Source organism: Penicillium malachiteum, assembly GCF_028827825.1.
Source record: "Penicillium malachiteum strain IBT 17515 chromosome Unknown utg000003l:1.0-4950554.0:1.0-4952489.0, whole genome shotgun sequence".
NCBI lineage: Eukaryota > Fungi > Ascomycota > Eurotiomycetes > Eurotiales > Aspergillaceae > Penicillium > Penicillium malachiteum.
In genome coordinates, this window is record NW_026643096.1 from 3973274 (window position 1) to 3992298 (window position 19025).

At 48.4% G+C, this 19025-nt stretch overlaps 6 protein-coding genes across 6 annotated transcripts; 2 read left to right on the forward strand and 4 right to left on the reverse strand.

Moving 5' to 3' along the window:
- Nucleotides 1-781: 781 nt before the first annotated feature.
- N7483_007806 (nicotinate-nucleotide diphosphorylase (carboxylating)) lies at nt 782-1849 on the forward strand (the record flags this gene model as incomplete). Its single annotated transcript, XM_057091243.1, has 3 exons — nt 782-937; nt 994-1049; nt 1111-1849. 3 exons carry the CDS (start codon nt 782-784, stop codon nt 1847-1849), a joined length of 951 nt encoding a protein of 316 aa, XP_056945984.1.
- Nucleotides 1850-2058: 209 nt separating this feature from the next.
- On the reverse strand, nt 2059-6856 carry N7483_007807 (putative anucleate primary sterigmata (ApsB); the record flags this gene model as incomplete). Its single annotated transcript, XM_057091244.1, has 2 exons — nt 2059-4782; nt 4835-6856. 2 exons carry the CDS (start codon nt 6854-6856, stop codon nt 2059-2061), a joined length of 4746 nt encoding a protein of 1581 aa, XP_056945985.1.
- A 745-nt stretch (nt 6857-7601) lies between these two features.
- Nucleotides 7602-11885, reverse strand: N7483_007808 (Sec7 domain protein; the record flags this gene model as incomplete). The annotated part of the gene is made up of 2 exons (XM_057091245.1): nt 7602-9499; nt 9563-11885. The coding sequence occupies 2 exons, from the start codon at nt 11883-11885 to the stop codon at nt 7602-7604; spliced, it is 4221 nt and encodes a 1406-aa protein (XP_056945986.1).
- A 2178-nt stretch (nt 11886-14063) lies between these two features.
- On the forward strand, nt 14064-15153 carry N7483_007809 (unc-50 family protein; the record flags this gene model as incomplete). The annotated part of the gene is made up of 5 exons (XM_057091246.1): nt 14064-14167; nt 14226-14325; nt 14381-14384; nt 14435-14772; nt 14842-15153. 5 exons carry the CDS (start codon nt 14064-14066, stop codon nt 15151-15153), a joined length of 858 nt encoding a protein of 285 aa, XP_056945987.1.
- A 450-nt stretch (nt 15154-15603) lies between these two features.
- On the reverse strand, nt 15604-16469 carry N7483_007810 (PDGFA associated 1 family protein; the record flags this gene model as incomplete). The annotated part of the gene is made up of 3 exons (XM_057091247.1): nt 15604-16227; nt 16291-16358; nt 16424-16469. 3 exons carry the CDS (start codon nt 16467-16469, stop codon nt 15604-15606), a joined length of 738 nt encoding a protein of 245 aa, XP_056945988.1.
- A 600-nt stretch (nt 16470-17069) lies between these two features.
- N7483_007811 (putative MFS monocarboxylate transporter) lies at nt 17070-18497 on the reverse strand (the record flags this gene model as incomplete). Its single annotated transcript, XM_057091248.1, has 1 exon — nt 17070-18497. The coding sequence occupies one exon, from the start codon at nt 18495-18497 to the stop codon at nt 17070-17072; it is 1428 nt and encodes a 475-aa protein (XP_056945989.1).
- Between the last annotated feature and the right edge of the window lie 528 nt (nt 18498-19025).

Consider the following 19025-nt stretch of genomic DNA (forward strand, 5'->3'; position numbering starts at 1 on the left):
ATAGTACTCAAAATCCCCCATCATATTCCCAATCTAGTCAAAAAATCAGACCTAAACCGGAGAACTGGAACTGAAAATCATGTGGCACACGTGCACGGATCTAGGAACACGTCGCTAGACATATCTGGGCATATCTGGGCATGTCATTACTCAATCTAGACTGTAATTTATTAAGGGTCTGATTCACTCTTATCATTGGATATAATATTCCCAATTAGGTTCATGAAGTGGCTCAATTGGTACCAATATCTGTTTTGTACTCCGGCATAGCTGATCATAAGGTTATGCAGTATTTATGCAGACATGATCATAACCATAACCTCGTTAGCTTGCATAATTTGCGGAATTACTCAATTGTCCCTTTGCTAGCACTTGCACTTGCTGATCTTCTGATCATACTATTGATGTATCCCGTTCATTTAAGGTGCTCGGTTCAAGTTCGCTTGCATAAACCCACTGGGCTGTATTCATTGTATGCATGACTGTTGCCCAGGTGTACAATCCTTGTGTACATAACTACTAGCTTTGTACGGAGTACTCCGTATCTTCTAGACCATTACCCTAATAGGAATACAATCAACTTATACCAATATTCTCCATGTAGATCTTTAATATATCCCGAACCCATCATAATCTACTTACTCCATACTCCATACTACTAGTGATTCTTATCCTCCGTAAACTATGTAAACACGTGACCTCCGAATCATCCCGACCCCGCGGGGACAATCAACCGTCGATCCCCCACCTTCAGTTCAATTCTCAACTAAACTGATTCACAATGGCTGCTACATACGGTGATGTGCGGCATCTACTGCCGGGAAACTACAAGCGCCAGATCACAGACTGGCTCGAGGAAGATTGTCCTAGTTTAGACTATGGCGGTTTCGTTGTTGGCGAGTCAGAAGGTGAGGCACGGTTACTGGGAAAGAGCAAGGTAAGTCCATACACTCAGGCTGCATTGAGTGTCCGTTGCTAATCTGATTCATTCAGGGTATCATTGCAGGTGCACCTTTCGTCGATGAGGTCTTTTCCCAACTCGGATGCACGTATGTCAATCCATACCCTACCATATCCATGAATCCACTGGCTGATACTAATATTCCATAGAGTCGAATGGCACATAAAAGAAGGCTCCCAATTAAGCCTCAACCCAATTCACCACTGCGCCACAGTCCGCGGTCCAGTTCGAAAAATCCTCCTCGGTGAACGCGTAGCCCTAAACATCCTAGCCCGATGCTCCGGAATCGCTACAAAATCAGCCTCAATGCTCGCCGCCCTCCGAAAAAAAGGTTGGAATGGTATCTTGGCAGGAACAAGAAAAACTACTCCGGGTTTTAGGGTCGTGGAGAAATATGGTATCTTGGTTGGAGGTGCCGATCCTCATCGTCATGATTTAAGTCATATGACTATGCTTAAGGATAATCATGTTTGGGCTTGTGCTAATAACCGTGCTGCTGCTGATGGTGGTGTCACTACGGACTCCAGCGATGTGGTTTCTATTGCTAAGGCTATTCCTCGTGCCGTGCTGGCTGCGAAGTCCGCTGGTGGCTTTGCCACTAAGGTTGAGGTTGAGTGTCGCAGTATTGAGGAGGCTAATGCTGCTATTGAGGCTGGTGCTGATATTGTTATGTTGGATAATTTTACTCCCGATGGTGTGCGTGATGCGGCGAAGGTGCTTAAGGAGACTTGGAAAGGGAAGAGAGCTTTCTTGGTTGAGGTTAGTGGTGGCTTGACGGAGGAGAATGCGGCGGCTTATGCTTGTCCTGATGTGGATATCTTGTCCACTAGCTCCATTCATCAGGGAACAGGTATTGTGGACTTTTCATTGAAGGTCTCACTACGATAGACTGATCTATGGAATGGATCTGTTTGTACCATAAATTCAAGTTGAATATGAATCATTGTGTTTCAATAAGATACAGTAGAAGAGAATTAAAACGACCCGAATCCCAACACCTCACGACGCCTCATGATCATCCAGGCGTAATTAACAGTAATCAGACAAAACAAAGTGAACAGAGGGTATATAGACAAACATTATGCATGAATCATCGTCTAAACCTCGATATCCACAATTAAACCCTCGCCTTCACTCGAGCTGGGATTCTCATCAGACGTTTGGCCTCCGCGCTCATCAATACTCCCCGATGGTCCACGACGAACACGCTCTCGATGAAGCTGGTCTCGAAGTTTTTGGTTCTCAGCATCACGCTCTTCTAATCGCTTTCGTGCACCACTACGATCAAGCAGACGACCCTCTCGCTCAGCTTTGAGTCGTTTCTCCAGCTCGTGCAATCGGTGAATCCACTTCTCGTCACCTCCTTCCCAGTTACTCTGCTGGCTACTCCGCGTTCGGTATAACATTGACCCAGAGGTGTTGGTGTTGGCTAGTGTGCTGTTCGATGACGAGTATGATGGTTGGGGTAGACCAGACGAACTGCGGCTGAGACCTCGCTCTGAGCGTTGCTTGTCACTGCTGCCCGAGTTTTGACGCGTCAACTGTCGATCTGCATCTGCGGTAGATGCAAGTGACGGTGACCTGGGTCCTGATGCCATCACTGCTGCTGCCGCCGATGAGGCTGCCGCACCGCCTCGAGTGTTAGACTGGAGTAAATTGATCTCAGCCTTCAATAGTCGGTTCTCACCGCGCAGCTTGGATAGCTCGGAAGATGAGCTGGAGTGGTTTCGTCCAGCCCGCATATTCTTAACAGCCTCTTCCACGCGATCCAGTCTTCGGACACGTTGAGCGAAGGAGTTTTCAAGGTTCTGATATTGTTTGTTCAGGTCAAACTCCACGCTTCGAATGCGGCTCTTGAAGTTTGCTACCACGCCCTCGACTGTTTTGATAGCAAGCAGCAGATTCCGACTGAAGCCTGGCCAGAACAGAATATTACCAATGACTTCCTGGCTTGGGAGGTTGCCGTTAATCAGACTGTTTGAATGGGCCCAGTCAGGTCCACAGAGTGAAGAGACTCGTTTCCATATAGTCAAGAACATCGCGTTGCGTTCATGGAGCTGATCCTTGAACTGTTGCTCGAGAGATGTGAATCGCTTGCGGTCCTGGTTACGAGCATTCTCAAGCTCTGTAATCCGGGAGTTGCTTTGGGTGATGGAGCGAGAGGCATGTTGATGCGATTTGAGCGACTGTTCAAAGGATTGCTTGTCAGCTCGACGGGCCTGACGCTCACGCTCCAGTAGCTCAGAGAGTTTCCGGGACTCAAGACCATGGCTCTCGAGCAGCGCATCACGGTTTCGCAGCAGAGACTCCTTCTCATCAAGCTGTGATCGTACACTCTCAAGTTCAAGAGCGGTAGACTCAAGCTCCTTCTGAAGTTTCATGATATTAGATATCATACTTGAGCGACTGCCACTGAGATCTCCCAGGGTCTCCCGAAGGTTGTTTTCAAGGTCCATAAGACGCTCTCGCCAGGTTGATGTTTCGATCTCCTGAGCTGACAGACTCTTCTTAAGTCGGCGAGCCTCTTCTTTAGCTCCGGAAGCTTCACGGTTCAACTCGTTCATGATTCTCTGCACTTCTTGTTTCTCCTTGCTTCCAACGACCTCACGCTGGTGGCGCTCGTCCGCCAACCGTTGCTCAAGCTCTCTTGTCTTTTCTTTCTCGCTGATAAGGCTCATCTCGTAGGTCTTCAATTCAGACTCTAAATCACCAATGCGAATCTTGTCACCATCCTGCTCTTCTCGTAAGAATGCAATCTCGTTCTGGCTTGACTCGATTTGCACTGTGAGTCTCTGCACTTTGTTGTTGGATTCAAATAGACTCTTCTCCATTGACTCCATTTCCCCATGAGTCTCTTCGAGCTCGTGTTGGACAGCCTTGTACCGCGCTAGGTTATTCTGTGCATCTTCCTCAAGTCGAATTATACCTTCACTCGCTGAGCGCATCTCCGCTTGCAGCACCTTGAGACTATCATCTTGGTTTCTCAGATCTTCGCTCATGCGCTGGCACTCAACAATCTTCTGATCAAGTTCTTCGCCGAGGGCATCCAATTCTTCCTGGGCCTCAGCCCGCAGATCTTGGAACGCACCATCACGCTCATCGGCCATCTGAAGAGCTTGGTCACGCTCGTGGTGTAGGCTTTGCATCTCCTCTTCAGCTTGATCCACATCAGCCTGGTAGGCTTTGTCAAGAGCTTCTAGTTCTCGGACATAGTCATCCAGCTGGCTGCGAATAGCATGGTTCTCCATTTTTAGGGATGACACATGATCACGAAGTTGTCCATTGCGGGCTTCCAGTTCCTCGCGGTCCATATCACTGCGTGATATACCGCCATCGCTGGGTTCAGATCCTGGTCGTAGTTGGGTTCGAGAAACTGAGCGGTCAAAGATACTATCGCCAGTCACGGACCGGCCGCCATGGCGAACATGTCCAAGCTTCAATTCTTCAATCTCCTGATAAAGACGTTCCTTTTCTCGGTTGCGGGATGTAAGCATTGAGGTCTGGGCGCTGACTTCTTTCCTCAATTCGGCATTTTCTTGCTTCAATAGGTTAAATTCCACTAGGAGTGTGTTATGAGAAGGATTAATGGCTGCACCCCGGTTACCATCTCGGTCCGAGGCTGATGTATATGAAATGGTCGAGCCTCTGTCGCGTTGAGTTGGTCTGGCGCTAGGAGTGGCAGCAGCAGCAGCAGCCGCTGCGGCATTTGATGTGTAAAGCTCACTTCGTAGGCGAACGGATTCATCGCGGAGCCTGCGATTCTCTTCCTCGGCTTGCTCACGAGCTGCGGCCTCTGCATCAAGCATATCCTTCCACATGTCCTGCAATACAATTAGCTTATACTGAAATTGGTGGTACGTGCTCTATTCTTACTCTCTCTTCTCTCGCACCGGTTTCAGACCCTCCTGTTCGGCTTTCGCTCAACGATTGGACCATCTCAGCCAGGCGTCGCTTCTCACTCTCTCGAGCGATGCTTTCAGACCTCAGTCGCTCAACCTCGAGCTCATAGGTTTCGATCCGTTCGCGCAAATATGTGATCTCGGTCTCATTGGCGCTTTCTCGGTCGCCCTCCTCTGACCCTTCCGGATCATGATTGAACATCGATTCTTTGTCCGATTGTTGGTCTTTGAGCTGTTTCTCTAGGTCCCGGATCTTGCGCTTCAAGCCTTGGCTATCCTTTTGTAGCTTCAACTTGTCTGACTTAAGTTCGACATTCTCTGATATCATCTCTTTGATTCCTTCTTCAGATCGCTTGTTCAGAGCCTCGTTGAGGAAGTGAATACGCATCTTAAGATCGAAGTTCTCCTTTGATAGACGGTCAATTGTGCTGCTTTGTTCTTTGAGGGTCATGTTACGACCTAACCCACTGCGTCCCAGGGCAGGTGTTGAAGCTCCGGTACGCTTGTCAGGAGATGGTCCCAGGTTGGCGTAATCTTCTCGGAATCGTTGTGCAAAGGTGGTGGGAACCTGAATTCCCTTGACACGCTCCGCAATCGCCGTGTCAGTGGGGAACGCTCTTTCTTGTGGCTTGGCCTTCGGTGTTGCTGGTGCCGATGCATCATCAAAAGGAGCCTGTTGTCGGGAGGACTGTGGAGAGCCTTCTTCCTCTAATGTTTGCAAGCCTCCTTCGCCAGATCCGCCAATATTACGTGTCTCCAAAGGGTTCTCCTCGCTGTAGCCCGAAACTCCAGACGCCATGCTTCCAAGACTAGTCGTTCGAGTCATGTGGCCTCGTCCACTTGAGTGCAAACCGCCCCAGTTGTCAGATACCGCGCCTCCAGACTGAAGGGCATAGTCTGCACCCAGCGTCGCATCACTATGCGTTCCATCTGTGTTGTTCGTGTTGTTGCTTGCGATCGAGGAATGGGAAAGACGATTGGCAGATTGACGGCTAGTGAGGTATTTCGGTCGGCTTCCACTGCGGCGGCTACCACCAGCACTGAAGCTCTGATCACCGAGCAGTTTCGATGGGGCCGGAGAGAGGCTGCGGGACGATTTTCGAAGCTTCGAGGGTGTGAGTTGTGATTCTTCTTGATCGAGTTGAGACCGGAAGGGTTGGTCGTCGTGCAAGTATTGGCTGACATCTTGGGCATCCTCGGACGCGCTAGAGTGATGGCGGTTCAGACTTCGTAGCATTGCGGCAGCTGTAGGCGATGAGGCAAGTGAGTCTAGTGTGCTCTCATTTCCACCATGCTCTTCCCGAGTCGCATGGGTAGGCTCTCCCTCGATAATATGAGTCTCATCGTAGTCTTGGTATTGTCCATGATCAGGAATTGTCTCGGAAGGTGGAATGAAAGAAAATTGCGAGGATTCAGTCTGCTGGGTCATATCGGGATCGTAGCCATCCACTCCAACCAGATAGGTATCATCTGCGCCAGCCCTGGTCCCAGTCCCGGCAATATCAATCGTTGAGGGTTCCGGTAAAAAGCTCGACTCCACATCCATCAACTTGCGACGCATCTCATGCTCTTCAATGAGGGTCTGGTTGTTTCCTCGTTCGTGATCGCCATTTTCGCTTGACAAGGGGAACAAGCTGCTATCGTCGCGGTCGGTCAGGGGTGGTAAGACGCTGGTATCTTCGACTGCTAGATCTGATACTGCGGTCCCTATCGTGTGGTCAAGGTCGTGCGCGTGGATATCCTCTTCGGTGCTGGTATGAATTGTTGTTTGCGCGTCGTAGTCTCCGCTTTGAGCTGTTGAGTCGTCCACATTATTCGGGGGGTCTACCCCCCGCGCGTCCTCAGCCATGAAGAAGTTAAAGCTGGACAAATCGGCATCTAGGGGTGAGGTCTCTTCTGGGGTGTGGAATGTGCCAGAGTCGGTGGAGGGGATGCGCACCAGAGGCGGGCCTGGGGTGACGATCGGAGGTGTTGTGACTGGGGCCCTGGTCGACATGGTGACGGTTGTTTTGGGGGGTCTCCACCAGTCCGTTTATCCACACAAGAATCGGTAAAAGATATGATTTTCATAGAAATGAGTGTGGATGAACATTTGAAAGTTCTAGGGTTCTTTATAAGAATATTTCATTGAGGTATTAATCATTATACGAAGAGCGAGCTGAGACAAGCAGGCACGACTCAATAACAATGATTATGGACACGGCCAGGTACCACAGAACAATGGTATTGCCACAGATCTATACTAGACATTGTCTTATTGCCACTACACACAGGGATTATATGATACATTTACACTAGATAGTTGATATTTCAAATGCAACAGATCACATTGACATCATATTCACGACAAGAGACTAAATAAGATAAGTAAAAATAATAACAACCACACAAATAAACAAATCATGGTATCCATAGCATCAGTCGCTTCGTCCCAAGCATTAAAATCAAGATACATTGTTCAACCAATGTCAAACAGAAAGAGATATCACAATTGGTTCAAGGAAAAGGAAAAAATAACCCGATGCCAAATTGAAATGAAAAGAAAGAAGAGAAGAGAAGAAAGAAGAGGTCAGGTCATTGCTTTTGAGGTATATAGGTATCAGCAATCCCTCAACCTGGAGGGTATTTACAACCTGGAGCTGAGTGGTTCAGGGGGATATGAGAAATAAAGGTAGGAAAAGAGTAAAAAATCAAAGACCAATTCAGGTGAGAGAGGCATCACTAAGCCTGGGAAGTGTAGCTCAGGCCTCGATCGGCTCTGCTGGTTCTGCTGCCGTTTCTGTGGCTTCACCCTCAGTTGACGAAGCAACGTGGCTAGAAAAGGCATAGATCTTCTGCTTCTGGTTGATGGCGTTTCGAAGAGAATCGATATAAGTTCGGAACTTGACAATCTCACGCAGTAAGTATGATGACTTGCGCTCCCAATTGGCCATGGCCTTGGCTGCGTTGGGATGGCGAGGAGAGAAAGCCAAATTCATGGCAGAGCGTAATTCATTATGTCTTTGGAGATCATCCTCAACATTTTTCACGTACGCCTGAAGCGCCGTCAGTTGAGCTTCCTCAGTCTGGTGCGAGGCTACCATGCTCTGCTGAGGAGGACTCCAGTCACTGATGTTGACACGATCTGCCGGCAGCTTAGGTCGCACACCCTGGTGATCGATAGAGCTACGAATAGAGCTCTGGATACTTTGGCGAGGAGCCCCTGAGGATGGTGGGGGAGATCGGTCTTCACCGGCGTGGATCAGCGCGCTGTTAATGACAGCATCGCTCCAGCCATATTCGATGTTACTGATACCTCCCACAAGAGGCTCCTTGGACAAGCGCGCACTCCAGTAATTGGCGGTCGAAACAAATTCTCGCACAATTTCAGGCGTGCCAGCTTGGAATAAGTGGACAGCACCGGTGGGCAAGCTCAGAGCCCAGACATGAGGACGAGACTTGGAGTAACCAGGAGGTGGCAGCGCACTGGCAATAGTCTGCCGAAGCATGAACTTCCAGAGCTCCTCTGCGTTCTCTGTCCAATTTCCACCACCCACCACAACACCACCACGTTGCTTGGCTTTCTGCCGCATGGATTTGGTAGTATTGGTGAATGAGAATAATCGCATCCAACCTTGCTGGATGACCGCGAAGCAATCATTCCAGTTGCGATCCTTGGCGCGTTTGTCCACAGCATCCAAATGATGCTTATGTTTCAAACTGCCTTCCTTGGCCCATGGCGCACCAGCCAGAGCCAATGTCTCGTCTTCGAGTAGAGGACCCTTGTCGGATTCCTCATAGCTGTAGACGGAGGTGGCCGAATCTTCACGGATAATGGCTTGACTTAGAGCATTAGCAAAACCAATAGATTGCTGATAGTCGCCGCGAGGATAATCAGAGCCAAAGGAATCCACTGAAGCAGATGTGAATTTACCCAGCGAATATTTGCTCCATGTACTCGACGCAGTCGGACTCCAGACAGATGACTGGTCGTCCAGACTGGTTCGACTGGAGCCCATGACTGACGGAGGATATAATCTACCGGCCCGAGAACGGGGTTTCGAGGACCATCTTGCCGCTGCGTGGCGGGAATCTGCTGATCGGCCACGAGGGAAGATATCGGAGCCACTTTTGCTGATAGTGCTGGGACTTCTGCGAAGTAAACCGGTAGTTGGACCGAGGAAATTTGTGGATGACATGCGGGACACCTCTCGTACTGGTTGAGCTCCATGGAGCGGAAGTCTCTCCTTGTGAATGGAAGTATAGAAATCTTTCAACACCGCTTCCACTTGTTGCTCCCACGCTCGAACGGTGCCAATGAACGGGCTGTTGACCAGCGGACCGGCTTCATTGTTGTTACCATCTGTATGGCCTCGACCGGTGTTGTCCGCATCCATGGAGCTTCGGGTGACATCGGCTGGGAATGTAGCAGAGCGAGCAGAGGAGGGTGCAGAATATGCCATCTCCGGGCCTGATGTCTTGCTACGGTTAGTTGGGCGTAATGTTTCAAAGCCCTCTGGAGCTGCATCCATGGCGACTCGATGGATCGTGGGCATGGTATTTCGCACGAATTGAGCTTTGGTCATTTTCTGTTCAATGTCGGCCAAGTGAAGATCGGTATTCAACAGAAGAATGGAGTAACAGATGGTGTGAACGACGTCTAAGAAATATTATTAGCCATAAATCAGCGGACCACGTGCTGGAAAGAGTAGAGTAAACATACCAGTAGCTTTGAAGCCATGGCTTGGGTTACAATCGCACCACCTGTTAGAGAAAGCATCCAACACCCGGTCTACTTGTTGAGTCTCACCCTTGAGTATCAGGCGCTGACAGAGGCTGCGAAGGGCAGCCAGAATATTGAGATTAGACCAGTTGAAGAGACGCATATAAGCTTCACGGATCATGGCCCGATCAGGATCACCAAGCCAGGCAGCGGCTGGATCATTCCCAACTACTTGGTCTTGGCTATCAAACAGCTTCTGAGCTTGCTCACGATCGCTTACGGTAGGGCCGTCCTCGACAGCCTCGCCTGGTCCACCAAAGTTTTCATCGAATTCGTCCATTATTGGTTTTAGTTCTTCCGATTCAATAACTGGAGTTGTCGAAGCGGTTTGATAATGTGATGCCTCAGAGATAGCAGGGGACTCAGGAACATTAGGAATTGCAAGTCTTGGGGTTCCAGTTAAGCTTTCCTGGCCTGCATCATGAATGTCGGCAGTCTTGACGTGAGTCGATTGAATGCTGCGTGAGAAATCCTCAACAACCGGTGAGAGTGGACTAGCCGCCAAAAGTGACCCCTTCTCCTGCAAGGGGGGATCAACAGATGTAGTGGATTCGGTATCTGCACTTCGTGAAGATCGATCATCGGGCCCACAACTTTCTACTAGCGGCAAACGATCCTGGCCACCACGGGCAGAGCTGGGAGGTTGAAATGAACTAGCGTGTTTCTTAGAGCCACCGCTTGGCGCTGAGACACTCTCTCTAGGTTTCTGTGATGGCAGGTCCCCTGCGCGGTTTTCCTTGGCATCCTGCTTCACGGGAACGCCATCAGCGAGGTATTGATGCATAACTTGTCGCAAACTGCTCACCGGACTGGGTTGCGGCTTCATCAATTCTAGGGCGTGAGATGCAAGGTCTTGAGGCAATGCAATTGGTGGTGGAACATGATCCACAACAGACTTCTTTCGCCGGCGAAAGAACGAAGATTTCTTGTTCACCACTTGATGAGGTACTTGTCGAGCTGGTGTCGGGCTTGAAGCCATCGCTGCAGAATTCTTAGGTGGTGGTGGCTGCAGCTTACCTCCTTTCAGATTGACTGTGGCTCCAGTGGGATCTTTGGTCTCATTTTCTTGAAGGTACGACAGATCACTCACATTCGAACCTGGCGAGTCTGCAGGGCCTGGGGATGCAGCTTTGGACGAGCCAAATACTCGTCGGAAGAATCCCGGGCGGTCCCTGGCATTCGCTGCAAGATTATTGTTGGTAGTTACTGTAGTAGTTGTGGTCACCGCTGGCGGTTCTGGGGGAGGGAACGTTGGCTTATTGTAAGATATAGTTGGACTAGGTGCCGGATGGTCCACAGATGCCGGAAAGACTGGGGGTAGATCAAGGTTTGTGTCACACGATAATTCAAAATCATTGTCTCGCATCTTGAGCGTGCCAGTGCCAATATTGTCTGGACGGACCTTGCGGACCTGAGGGGCCTGCGAGGATTTCACACTGTTTCGCCGAGACGCCACCGGTGTTCGGGAGGCTGGACCCGTAGGAGTCCTATAGTCGTTGAACTTTCGTGGGCCCGCCGGTATACTCGGCGTCGGTGCGGCATCATCATCGTACAACATATTGTCTTGGGCCATCTCAACATTGGAATAGGGAGCATATTTCTTCGGGCCACAGTCAAAGCTAGGAGAACGTCGATCGAGGTCATCTGAATCTGCTCGTCTCCTGGGCATTGAATATGCAAAATCTGCTGTTGATTGACTGCCCTTACTGCCCTTTCTGGAATCAGTCGCTCTCGGCATGGTGCCAGCACCACTCCGAGAACCCATTGCATCTCGACCGCGACCACTGTCCACTCGTCTGGGCATTGATTGATAATTAGAGCTGCTGTTGCTCCGGCGACCCTTGTTGGTGATTGTCGCATAGCGGTTGGTTCCATCTTCATATCCATAGTCTACGTCTGAAGACATCGATGAAGAGAAGGTATGTCCCCGATAACGGCCATGTGGTTCGACATCAAAAGCTGAATTGAACAGGCGATAGTCGTCCATAATAGATGAATCAGGGGCGCCGAATTGGTCTAGCGAGAGAAGCATATTATCGACAATCGATGTCCGGGCGGCATGTTTAGGCGATAGAGACAGATCATGCGGGTCGCGTTCATCCCCCGACTCGCTGACCCGGGGCGCATGCTCCATGGCATCTGGGAAAGCATCTCGGATGGATGGCCGGGTCGGGTACTTTTGCTTGGGACGATACTTTGCGGTCTGCGAGGGAGGAGTACGTGGAGGGGAGCTGTTCGTGTAGGTTTCTCGCTGTTGGGACATTGTGACGGCTAGTAACGTGGATATCAGTTGAATTGCACGGTTTCATGGCTTTCATTGGGGGAAGATGTCGCAATGTCCAGTCGCACAGGGGGTTGGAGGATATCGGTTGATACTCTCATGAGCTCCTAAGGCGATCTTCATGTGCTGGCAGTGGAGACAGCCACGTACCTAGCAATGCCCAAGGCTTTTGTCTCTAGGAATGCTTTGTTTCCTTTTTTTGGGCCCAAATAGAGTCGATACGGGATATCGAAACGAAGCTGCAGAGCCAAATCGCCAAATTGCGAGATTGCAGTGAATTCAAAAAGTCATTGTATATTTCAAGAGGAAAAAGTATCAAGTTCCTCGTAACCAAGGACCACGATAGTAGAAAGAATGCAGAATGCAAGAATTACACCGGGGGCGGGAACCTCCTGAGAAATGCAGAACGGGGGGAAAGTTGGGTCACAAGTGGACCAGGAACCACGGGTGAACCGTGCGAGATGATCCGCTACTAAATTTCTATTGAAACTATTGGATTTTGGATTTTCATGCAAATTTCAGTTCATCTAATTATTATTTTATTCTTATTTCTTATGTACAGAGTACTTGTAGCACTACATAGAACATCCATATCCAGGGACTAGTTGAGATGATCAGGGAATGGAATCATTCGATAGGGCTTCATAGATTTATTTTGCAAACATGAATTGTATGATTAAAATACATCATATGATGTAGAATCAAAGGTGTTGCTCATTGCCATCCCATACTATGTCCTCCATAATCCATACAGACTCTGCGGAGTAGAGAAGACATAGTATTCCAGCAAGAAGGTATGCCTCATGTACATGGAGTACATGTAGGTACGTACTCCGTCCAGATGCACAGTCAACTGGCCCATATGTATCAAGTCAGGAACCACATGGAGTATTCCCCGATCTCTGATCTATCTTTCTTAGAAAAGACGGTGAGTAACTCCCACGTATTTCATACTCTCATGAATCTTCTTCTCGTCCACATTGTACATTCTGACACGTCCCTCTCCTGTCGGGTTCCGGGTTCATAGTGGATCCCACACACAAGTGGAGACTTGTTATCAAGAGACCACACCAATGATCTTGGATGATTTGGTCCAGGGACTCCGCATTGGCATCTGCACCCTCATTTTCGACCTGCAGCAACTGTGTCGCAGATAAATGTGATACAGCACCGACTTCGGGGTAGACATGGCTAGGACGAATCGGGATCGGCATGGAACTGTTCCGTAACATTAACTTTGTTTCCAGTCGATACATAACAGGATTAGCAGGATGGAGTGGAGTAATCCCCCATAATGAAGTTTGTAGAAACCTTGAACTGGGATCCTTGTTCATTGTATAAGACTGGGCATGCACATGTGCATGTGGGTGACATTTGTCAATCCCCCTTGCAGGTGGCATAGAATAAACCTCTAGACCTCCAGATGTCTTTGACTTCCAAGGTTTGGTTCCTGCCCAGGTGCACTTTTATTCACCGCCTGGAATAATACCCAAGGAGGGCAGAATGAGCCTACAGCCCTGGAGCCTATCCTTAGGGCAACCAGTTGCCTATATCCAACTATATGACAGCTAACCTTTCCCTTTAAATATTCTAGATAACCCTCAAGCTTACCCTGTATGTATTTATATACAAAGAGGAGTCAGTCACCAGTTACCAGTAGATACTACTATGTACTTAAGTATGTGAACATGACTGTCTGAGAGGATGTGAATACACCTAGGCATAGGTGCTCACAAGTTAATCTGATTAGGCTGATAGAGTGTGTCCATCTAACAGAGCTTCCTAGTTAAGCACTTGAATGCTGATGAGTTGTCCAAGAGCTATATAATGTACTGTGAGTGCGCGGAGATAGGATGCGATAGATCTGCCACTATAATCAGGCACCAAGACACCGAATCATTCACGACATTCATGACCTACCAAGATAGTTGAGTATTCAAAATGTTTTAAAATTGAAAACCAAATATGGTATAGTATATATCTTAAATAACTAAGAATTGCTGTGGATAAGTGGTGGATCTACTCCATACTATCCTATACTATACGATAATAGTGCACGTGACGATGACATAACGGCCCGACACGTCGCCATCTGCTCAATCTACAACCAGGTTGAGTCTCCAATGTTCCCCGGATCTTGACCAGAACGGGCTGTCGACCATGAACCCGCATATTTCTGTTCCCCGCCAACATGCTGGTCCCTCTAACTTTGGCTCCACGCCCCACCGTGGCTCAAGTGTCCGCATGCCACGCTTCTTCAAGAGGTAAGATGAGAGGGGAGGCTGGATGAGAAACTGTGTGAGGCTGACTCAAATCTGGAAGACTATTCAAGTTCCCTCAGATGGACTTTGAGATGGCAATCTGGGAGATGACATCTTTGTTGATTGCCCCTAAAAAGGTCTTCAAGTCCATATACTACCATGTAAGTTGAAAGTCCCCAGTTGCTTAAACACCATGCTAACCCATTACTGATCTAGAAACGTGAGCTGATATCCATCAATGAATGTCCTTCTCAGTACTGATTCTTACAGAAACCAAAAACACCTGGCATCGCCCGGATCCATCCTTCACATATCTCCTATCCTTCTTCCTTCTCCTTACAGCTCTCGCCTGGGGCCTGGCATATACCCATTCATTCGGCGCCATTGTGAAGCTCTCTATTCTATTCATCTTTGTGCACTTTATCGGCTCCTCTCTTCTGATCTCAACCATTGGCTACTTCGTTATTGGCCGCTTGTTCGGTCCCAACGGTGCAGCTGCATCGCTTGCCAGCCTTCGTGGATCGCGTGGCCGTCGACGAGGTGCCGCACAGGGTCTATTTGCACAGCCTGGGGAGAAGGATCAATTGGAATATGGATACTGCTTTGATGTATGCTCACCAAACCCTCCAGAGCTATTGTATTATCGGGTGTCTTCCAATACTAATGCTGATTCCTAGGTATCCAACCGTGCCTTTTTCCCTCTATACCTCCACCTCTATGTGGTCCAATTCCTACTCCTTCCACTCCTGACTCGAAGCCCAAGCAACTTCCTGGCTACCTTCCTTGGAAACACCCTCTACCTATCTGCCTTCATTTACTACACCTACATCACTTTCCTTGGATACAATGCCTTGCCATTCTTGCACAACACTGAGCTCTTACTCATCCCGATCCTGATCTTTGCGATTTTGTGGTTCATCAGCCTGGTTGCTGGTTGGGGCGTTGTCATGCAAGGCCGAAGTGTTGAGGGCCTGTTTTGGGGTGTTTAAGAATATGAATCAAATGATTCTCCAGGTGTTAGCATTGCTCCTGCTCTCACCTAAAGGGTTGCTAACTTGACAGCCTATGTATGAAACTCGATATTCTCCCTTTGTTTTCTATTCTCGTGTCCCTTGGCTATGCATTGAAAGATTAATCCCTGTTTACTTGGGAGGCGTGTTGGTGTATATTCTGCTTTTTATGTTCCATATATCGGAGACCTAATCAGCTCCATAACGATTTTTCGATAGAACCCACAAAATAATCGGGTAATTATCAGTTCCTACTTATATCCATTGGTATATCAAGTAGATTCGATGTTACTGGGTGCAACGATACTACCTAGTAGATATCAGAACAGGGAATACCCAGGTGCCCAAATTTGAAAAGGAACTTGAATATGAACAAGATTCCAACTTGAACAAATGTATTCAATCATATGAGAAACAGAAATGACAAGTCTATTTTCTACCCTTCTTCCCAGGCTTAGTACCCATGGCAGCAGCTCTCAACTTATCCTCTCGCTCCTTAACAGCCGCAGCTCTTTCCTTCGCAAGCTCATCCTTCTCCTCCTTCTCAGCCTGCTTGCGAGCACGTTCCGCTTCACGCTGCTCCCGGATGATACGCAACCGCGCAAGATCACTTCGCGCCTCGTCTGTCTTGCCCTCAGCATGAAGCTTCAGGTATCGCTCGCGCGCCTGCTGCGCCTGGAGAGCCTCCCGCTCCCGTCTCGAAAGCTGTGACAGATCCTTAACATCCTTCTTAGGCTTAGGCGCTTCCTCCTCATTCTCATCCTCCTTGACTAGTTGCTTCCGTGACTGGGCAGTGTGGTTTGGGTTCGCAGGTAGATCCTCATCCTCCTCTTCTGAGTCTGAGGATGGAAGATCACCTGGTTGAGCGGGCGCCTTGTTTCGCTTCGCTAAAGCAGCCTGCTTCTTGGCTTTGGCTGCTGCGCGACGCTCTTCACGGGTCAGTTCTGTGCCGGCCTGTGCGCTTGGTCCGGTGCCTTCGGTCTCGCTCTCTGAGGAACTCTCTGAGGAAGATGACTCTTCATCGCTAGAGGCGGGGACTTCGTCGGCGGGGTCCTGTTCATATCCTTTGTTAATTTTTTTTGCGTTTGCGCATCAGACTGGAGGAACACTACTTACGCGCCACAGTCCTACGACATTACCCTCCTTGTCAACTGGTTGGAGATCGCGACTAAAGTGCTTTCCACCTGTTGGAAACTTGTGAGCTCTTCTTTTCTTTTTTTTTCTGTACGGTTTCAGCACGCGACCATACCTCCTCGAGAGGGCTTGAACTTTCCACCACGACCGCGGGGTGGCATGATGAATGGATATGAGGTATGGGATCGAAATTGAATGTGCTAGGAATGTTCAAGCAATATGCGATTTGCGAATGAGTATAGTTCTTTGAGAATGATCAGTATTACTCATTTCGAGTCATTCTGCTCGTGGTCATACAACCTTGCAGGCGGATTTCAAAAATGGAGGGGTAAAGTGGGGGTTGGAGGGATGATTTTTGGAGAAGAAAACCAACTTCGGACTCCAATATTTGAGTTTAAGGGTTAAACTCACAGATTGAAGAATGTAGTGTATTGTCAGTAGGTGGAGTGGACAATGTTCAAATGTTCAAGCGATAAACGAGTCACCGCGTCCGCATTAATCAGTCATGTGGGGTCAACTGGTCAGCAACTGGTCAATCGTGCAGTATAATTATACTATTTCCACTTCCACTTTCATGAACACCAAGTCTACATATCGATAATTATTGTTCCAGTCGACCTTTATATGCTATGTGCAATGACCTTCAACTCAGATATCAATACTTGGCAAAAAGGAGGTCCATTATTTACAATCCATGCAAGGAGAGCCATTTCAGGTCTTAACAGTCTGCACAGACATCATCCGAGTACCAAATGCCGTGCTTATACACGAGCAATTCCTGCTCCAACCTTACACACTCGAGCCCCAATCAATGTCAAGGTCCCGGCAATGATAGCACTTCCCATGAACATCTGAGCATACAGATATTGTCCTCCATCACTCGGCACCAGCGCTCCAGCAATAGGTGATCCAATCAACGCAGCAACAGCCACAACACTGAGCACCATGCCCATACGAACACCAGTTTTCTTAAGATCAGTAGTCAAGCTACTCAGTGTAACTGGAAACAATGATTGAATCCCAGCAGCACAGAGACCATAGCACGCAGCGAATGCCCAGAGTCCATGCATGCTCTTCACCCCAGCCCAGCAATAAGCAACCAGGGCAGTCGAAAAACTAAACGGAATCAAAAGATTCAATGGTCCGGTATATTGATCAGCCATGAGATTTGGAACTAATCGTCCGATTAATCCAACTCCATTCATCACCATCAACAGGTATACAGATGTATTCTCTGATGCCCCGATAATATTGGTGCTGAAACTCCCAATATAGAAGAACGCAATGTAAAGACCCCAGAAATTCAAAAACATCCCAATCGCAAAGAGCAGATACGGGAGTTCTTTAAATGCTGCCCATTCGACAAGTGGGCCACTCGTGCGTGGCGGAATTCGTTGCTTGAAGAATATCACGCAGGGAATCAAGGTGACTAGACTTATAAATCCCAGTACTCGCATCGTCCATCCATACCCTATTTGAGGTAGGAGACGAAGTACTACTGCAGGAAATACGAGCCCACCTGTCGCTGATCCAGAAGCTGTAAGTCCAATTGCTATTCCGCGCCGTTTATCGAAATAGGTTGCGATTAACGCTAATGTAGGACAGAACATAAGTCCACATCCAATTCCTTGTCCTAGACCTTGCGCTAGGAATAGTTGCCAGTATTCTGTGCAGAGAGATGTCATGAAGATACAAAAGACTTCCAGTGTCGCGCCGATTGTTAATGTGATTCGGAAGTATCCTGCATCTGTCGCACGGCCGGAAAATGTGCCGATGAAGAAGAGTAGGAAGATCTGGATACTCCCAACCCAGGATATATCGGATGGTGATCGTCCTAGTGTGTTGGTGTAGTATGTTTGGAATACTCCGAAACTGTTGATGTATCCCCATGTGTTGAAGATGATCATATGTCCTAATGCCACTTGCATCCATGCTTGGAATCCCCCATCGGGTGGGGGTCCGAGATCTTTGCCTGATTCTCGTGTTCGCACTGCTGATAGTGTACGTGCTGCAATGCTCGTATTGGTTGGGACTTGTGCTAGGGTATTGGGGTCATGGTGGTTTAAGTCGCCGATGGTTGATTCTTCGTCTGAGGGATTATCTCGGTGGAATGAGTTGGAGGAGTGACAGGAGTGAGTGTCAAGAGACCTTGGATTAATGACATTTTGGTGGTCTTTCTCGTTATCCATTCTTGCTTGTCTTTGCAGTCTTTGGAGACTCGGTTGGGCGCAATGGCCGGTTCTTAAAGTTGGTTCTCAGGGTATTGGGTGGTAAATTGAGGGATTGTTGGACATATCGTTCAATCTCCCAATTTTCCAGAGAAACAATCCCCAAGAACAGATAACAGTCATTTGACTCATTGTGTCCACACAGACCCATAAAACCAAAAAAAAAATCCTGTCTATCCCCCATCTATACGGGCTTCATGCCGATCTCGGTTACTCGCAAGGATTACCGATATCTGATAAACATTCTTCCCTCTTCCCTACCTAGGCATCTTGGGCATATGCCATTGTTTATTCATTACCAATTCATTTTAAATATAAGGTTACAACTTAATAGAATGAACCTACCTTATTACAGGGACTATTGTATCACGCCATCCCCGTGGGGTTTTACTGCTTCCCCGCAAAAAAAGAAAACGGACCCCAGGGTTTGTTCAACGGGGCATCGGATATCTCGGCATGTAATTCGGATGATATTCGGGAAACCCCGTA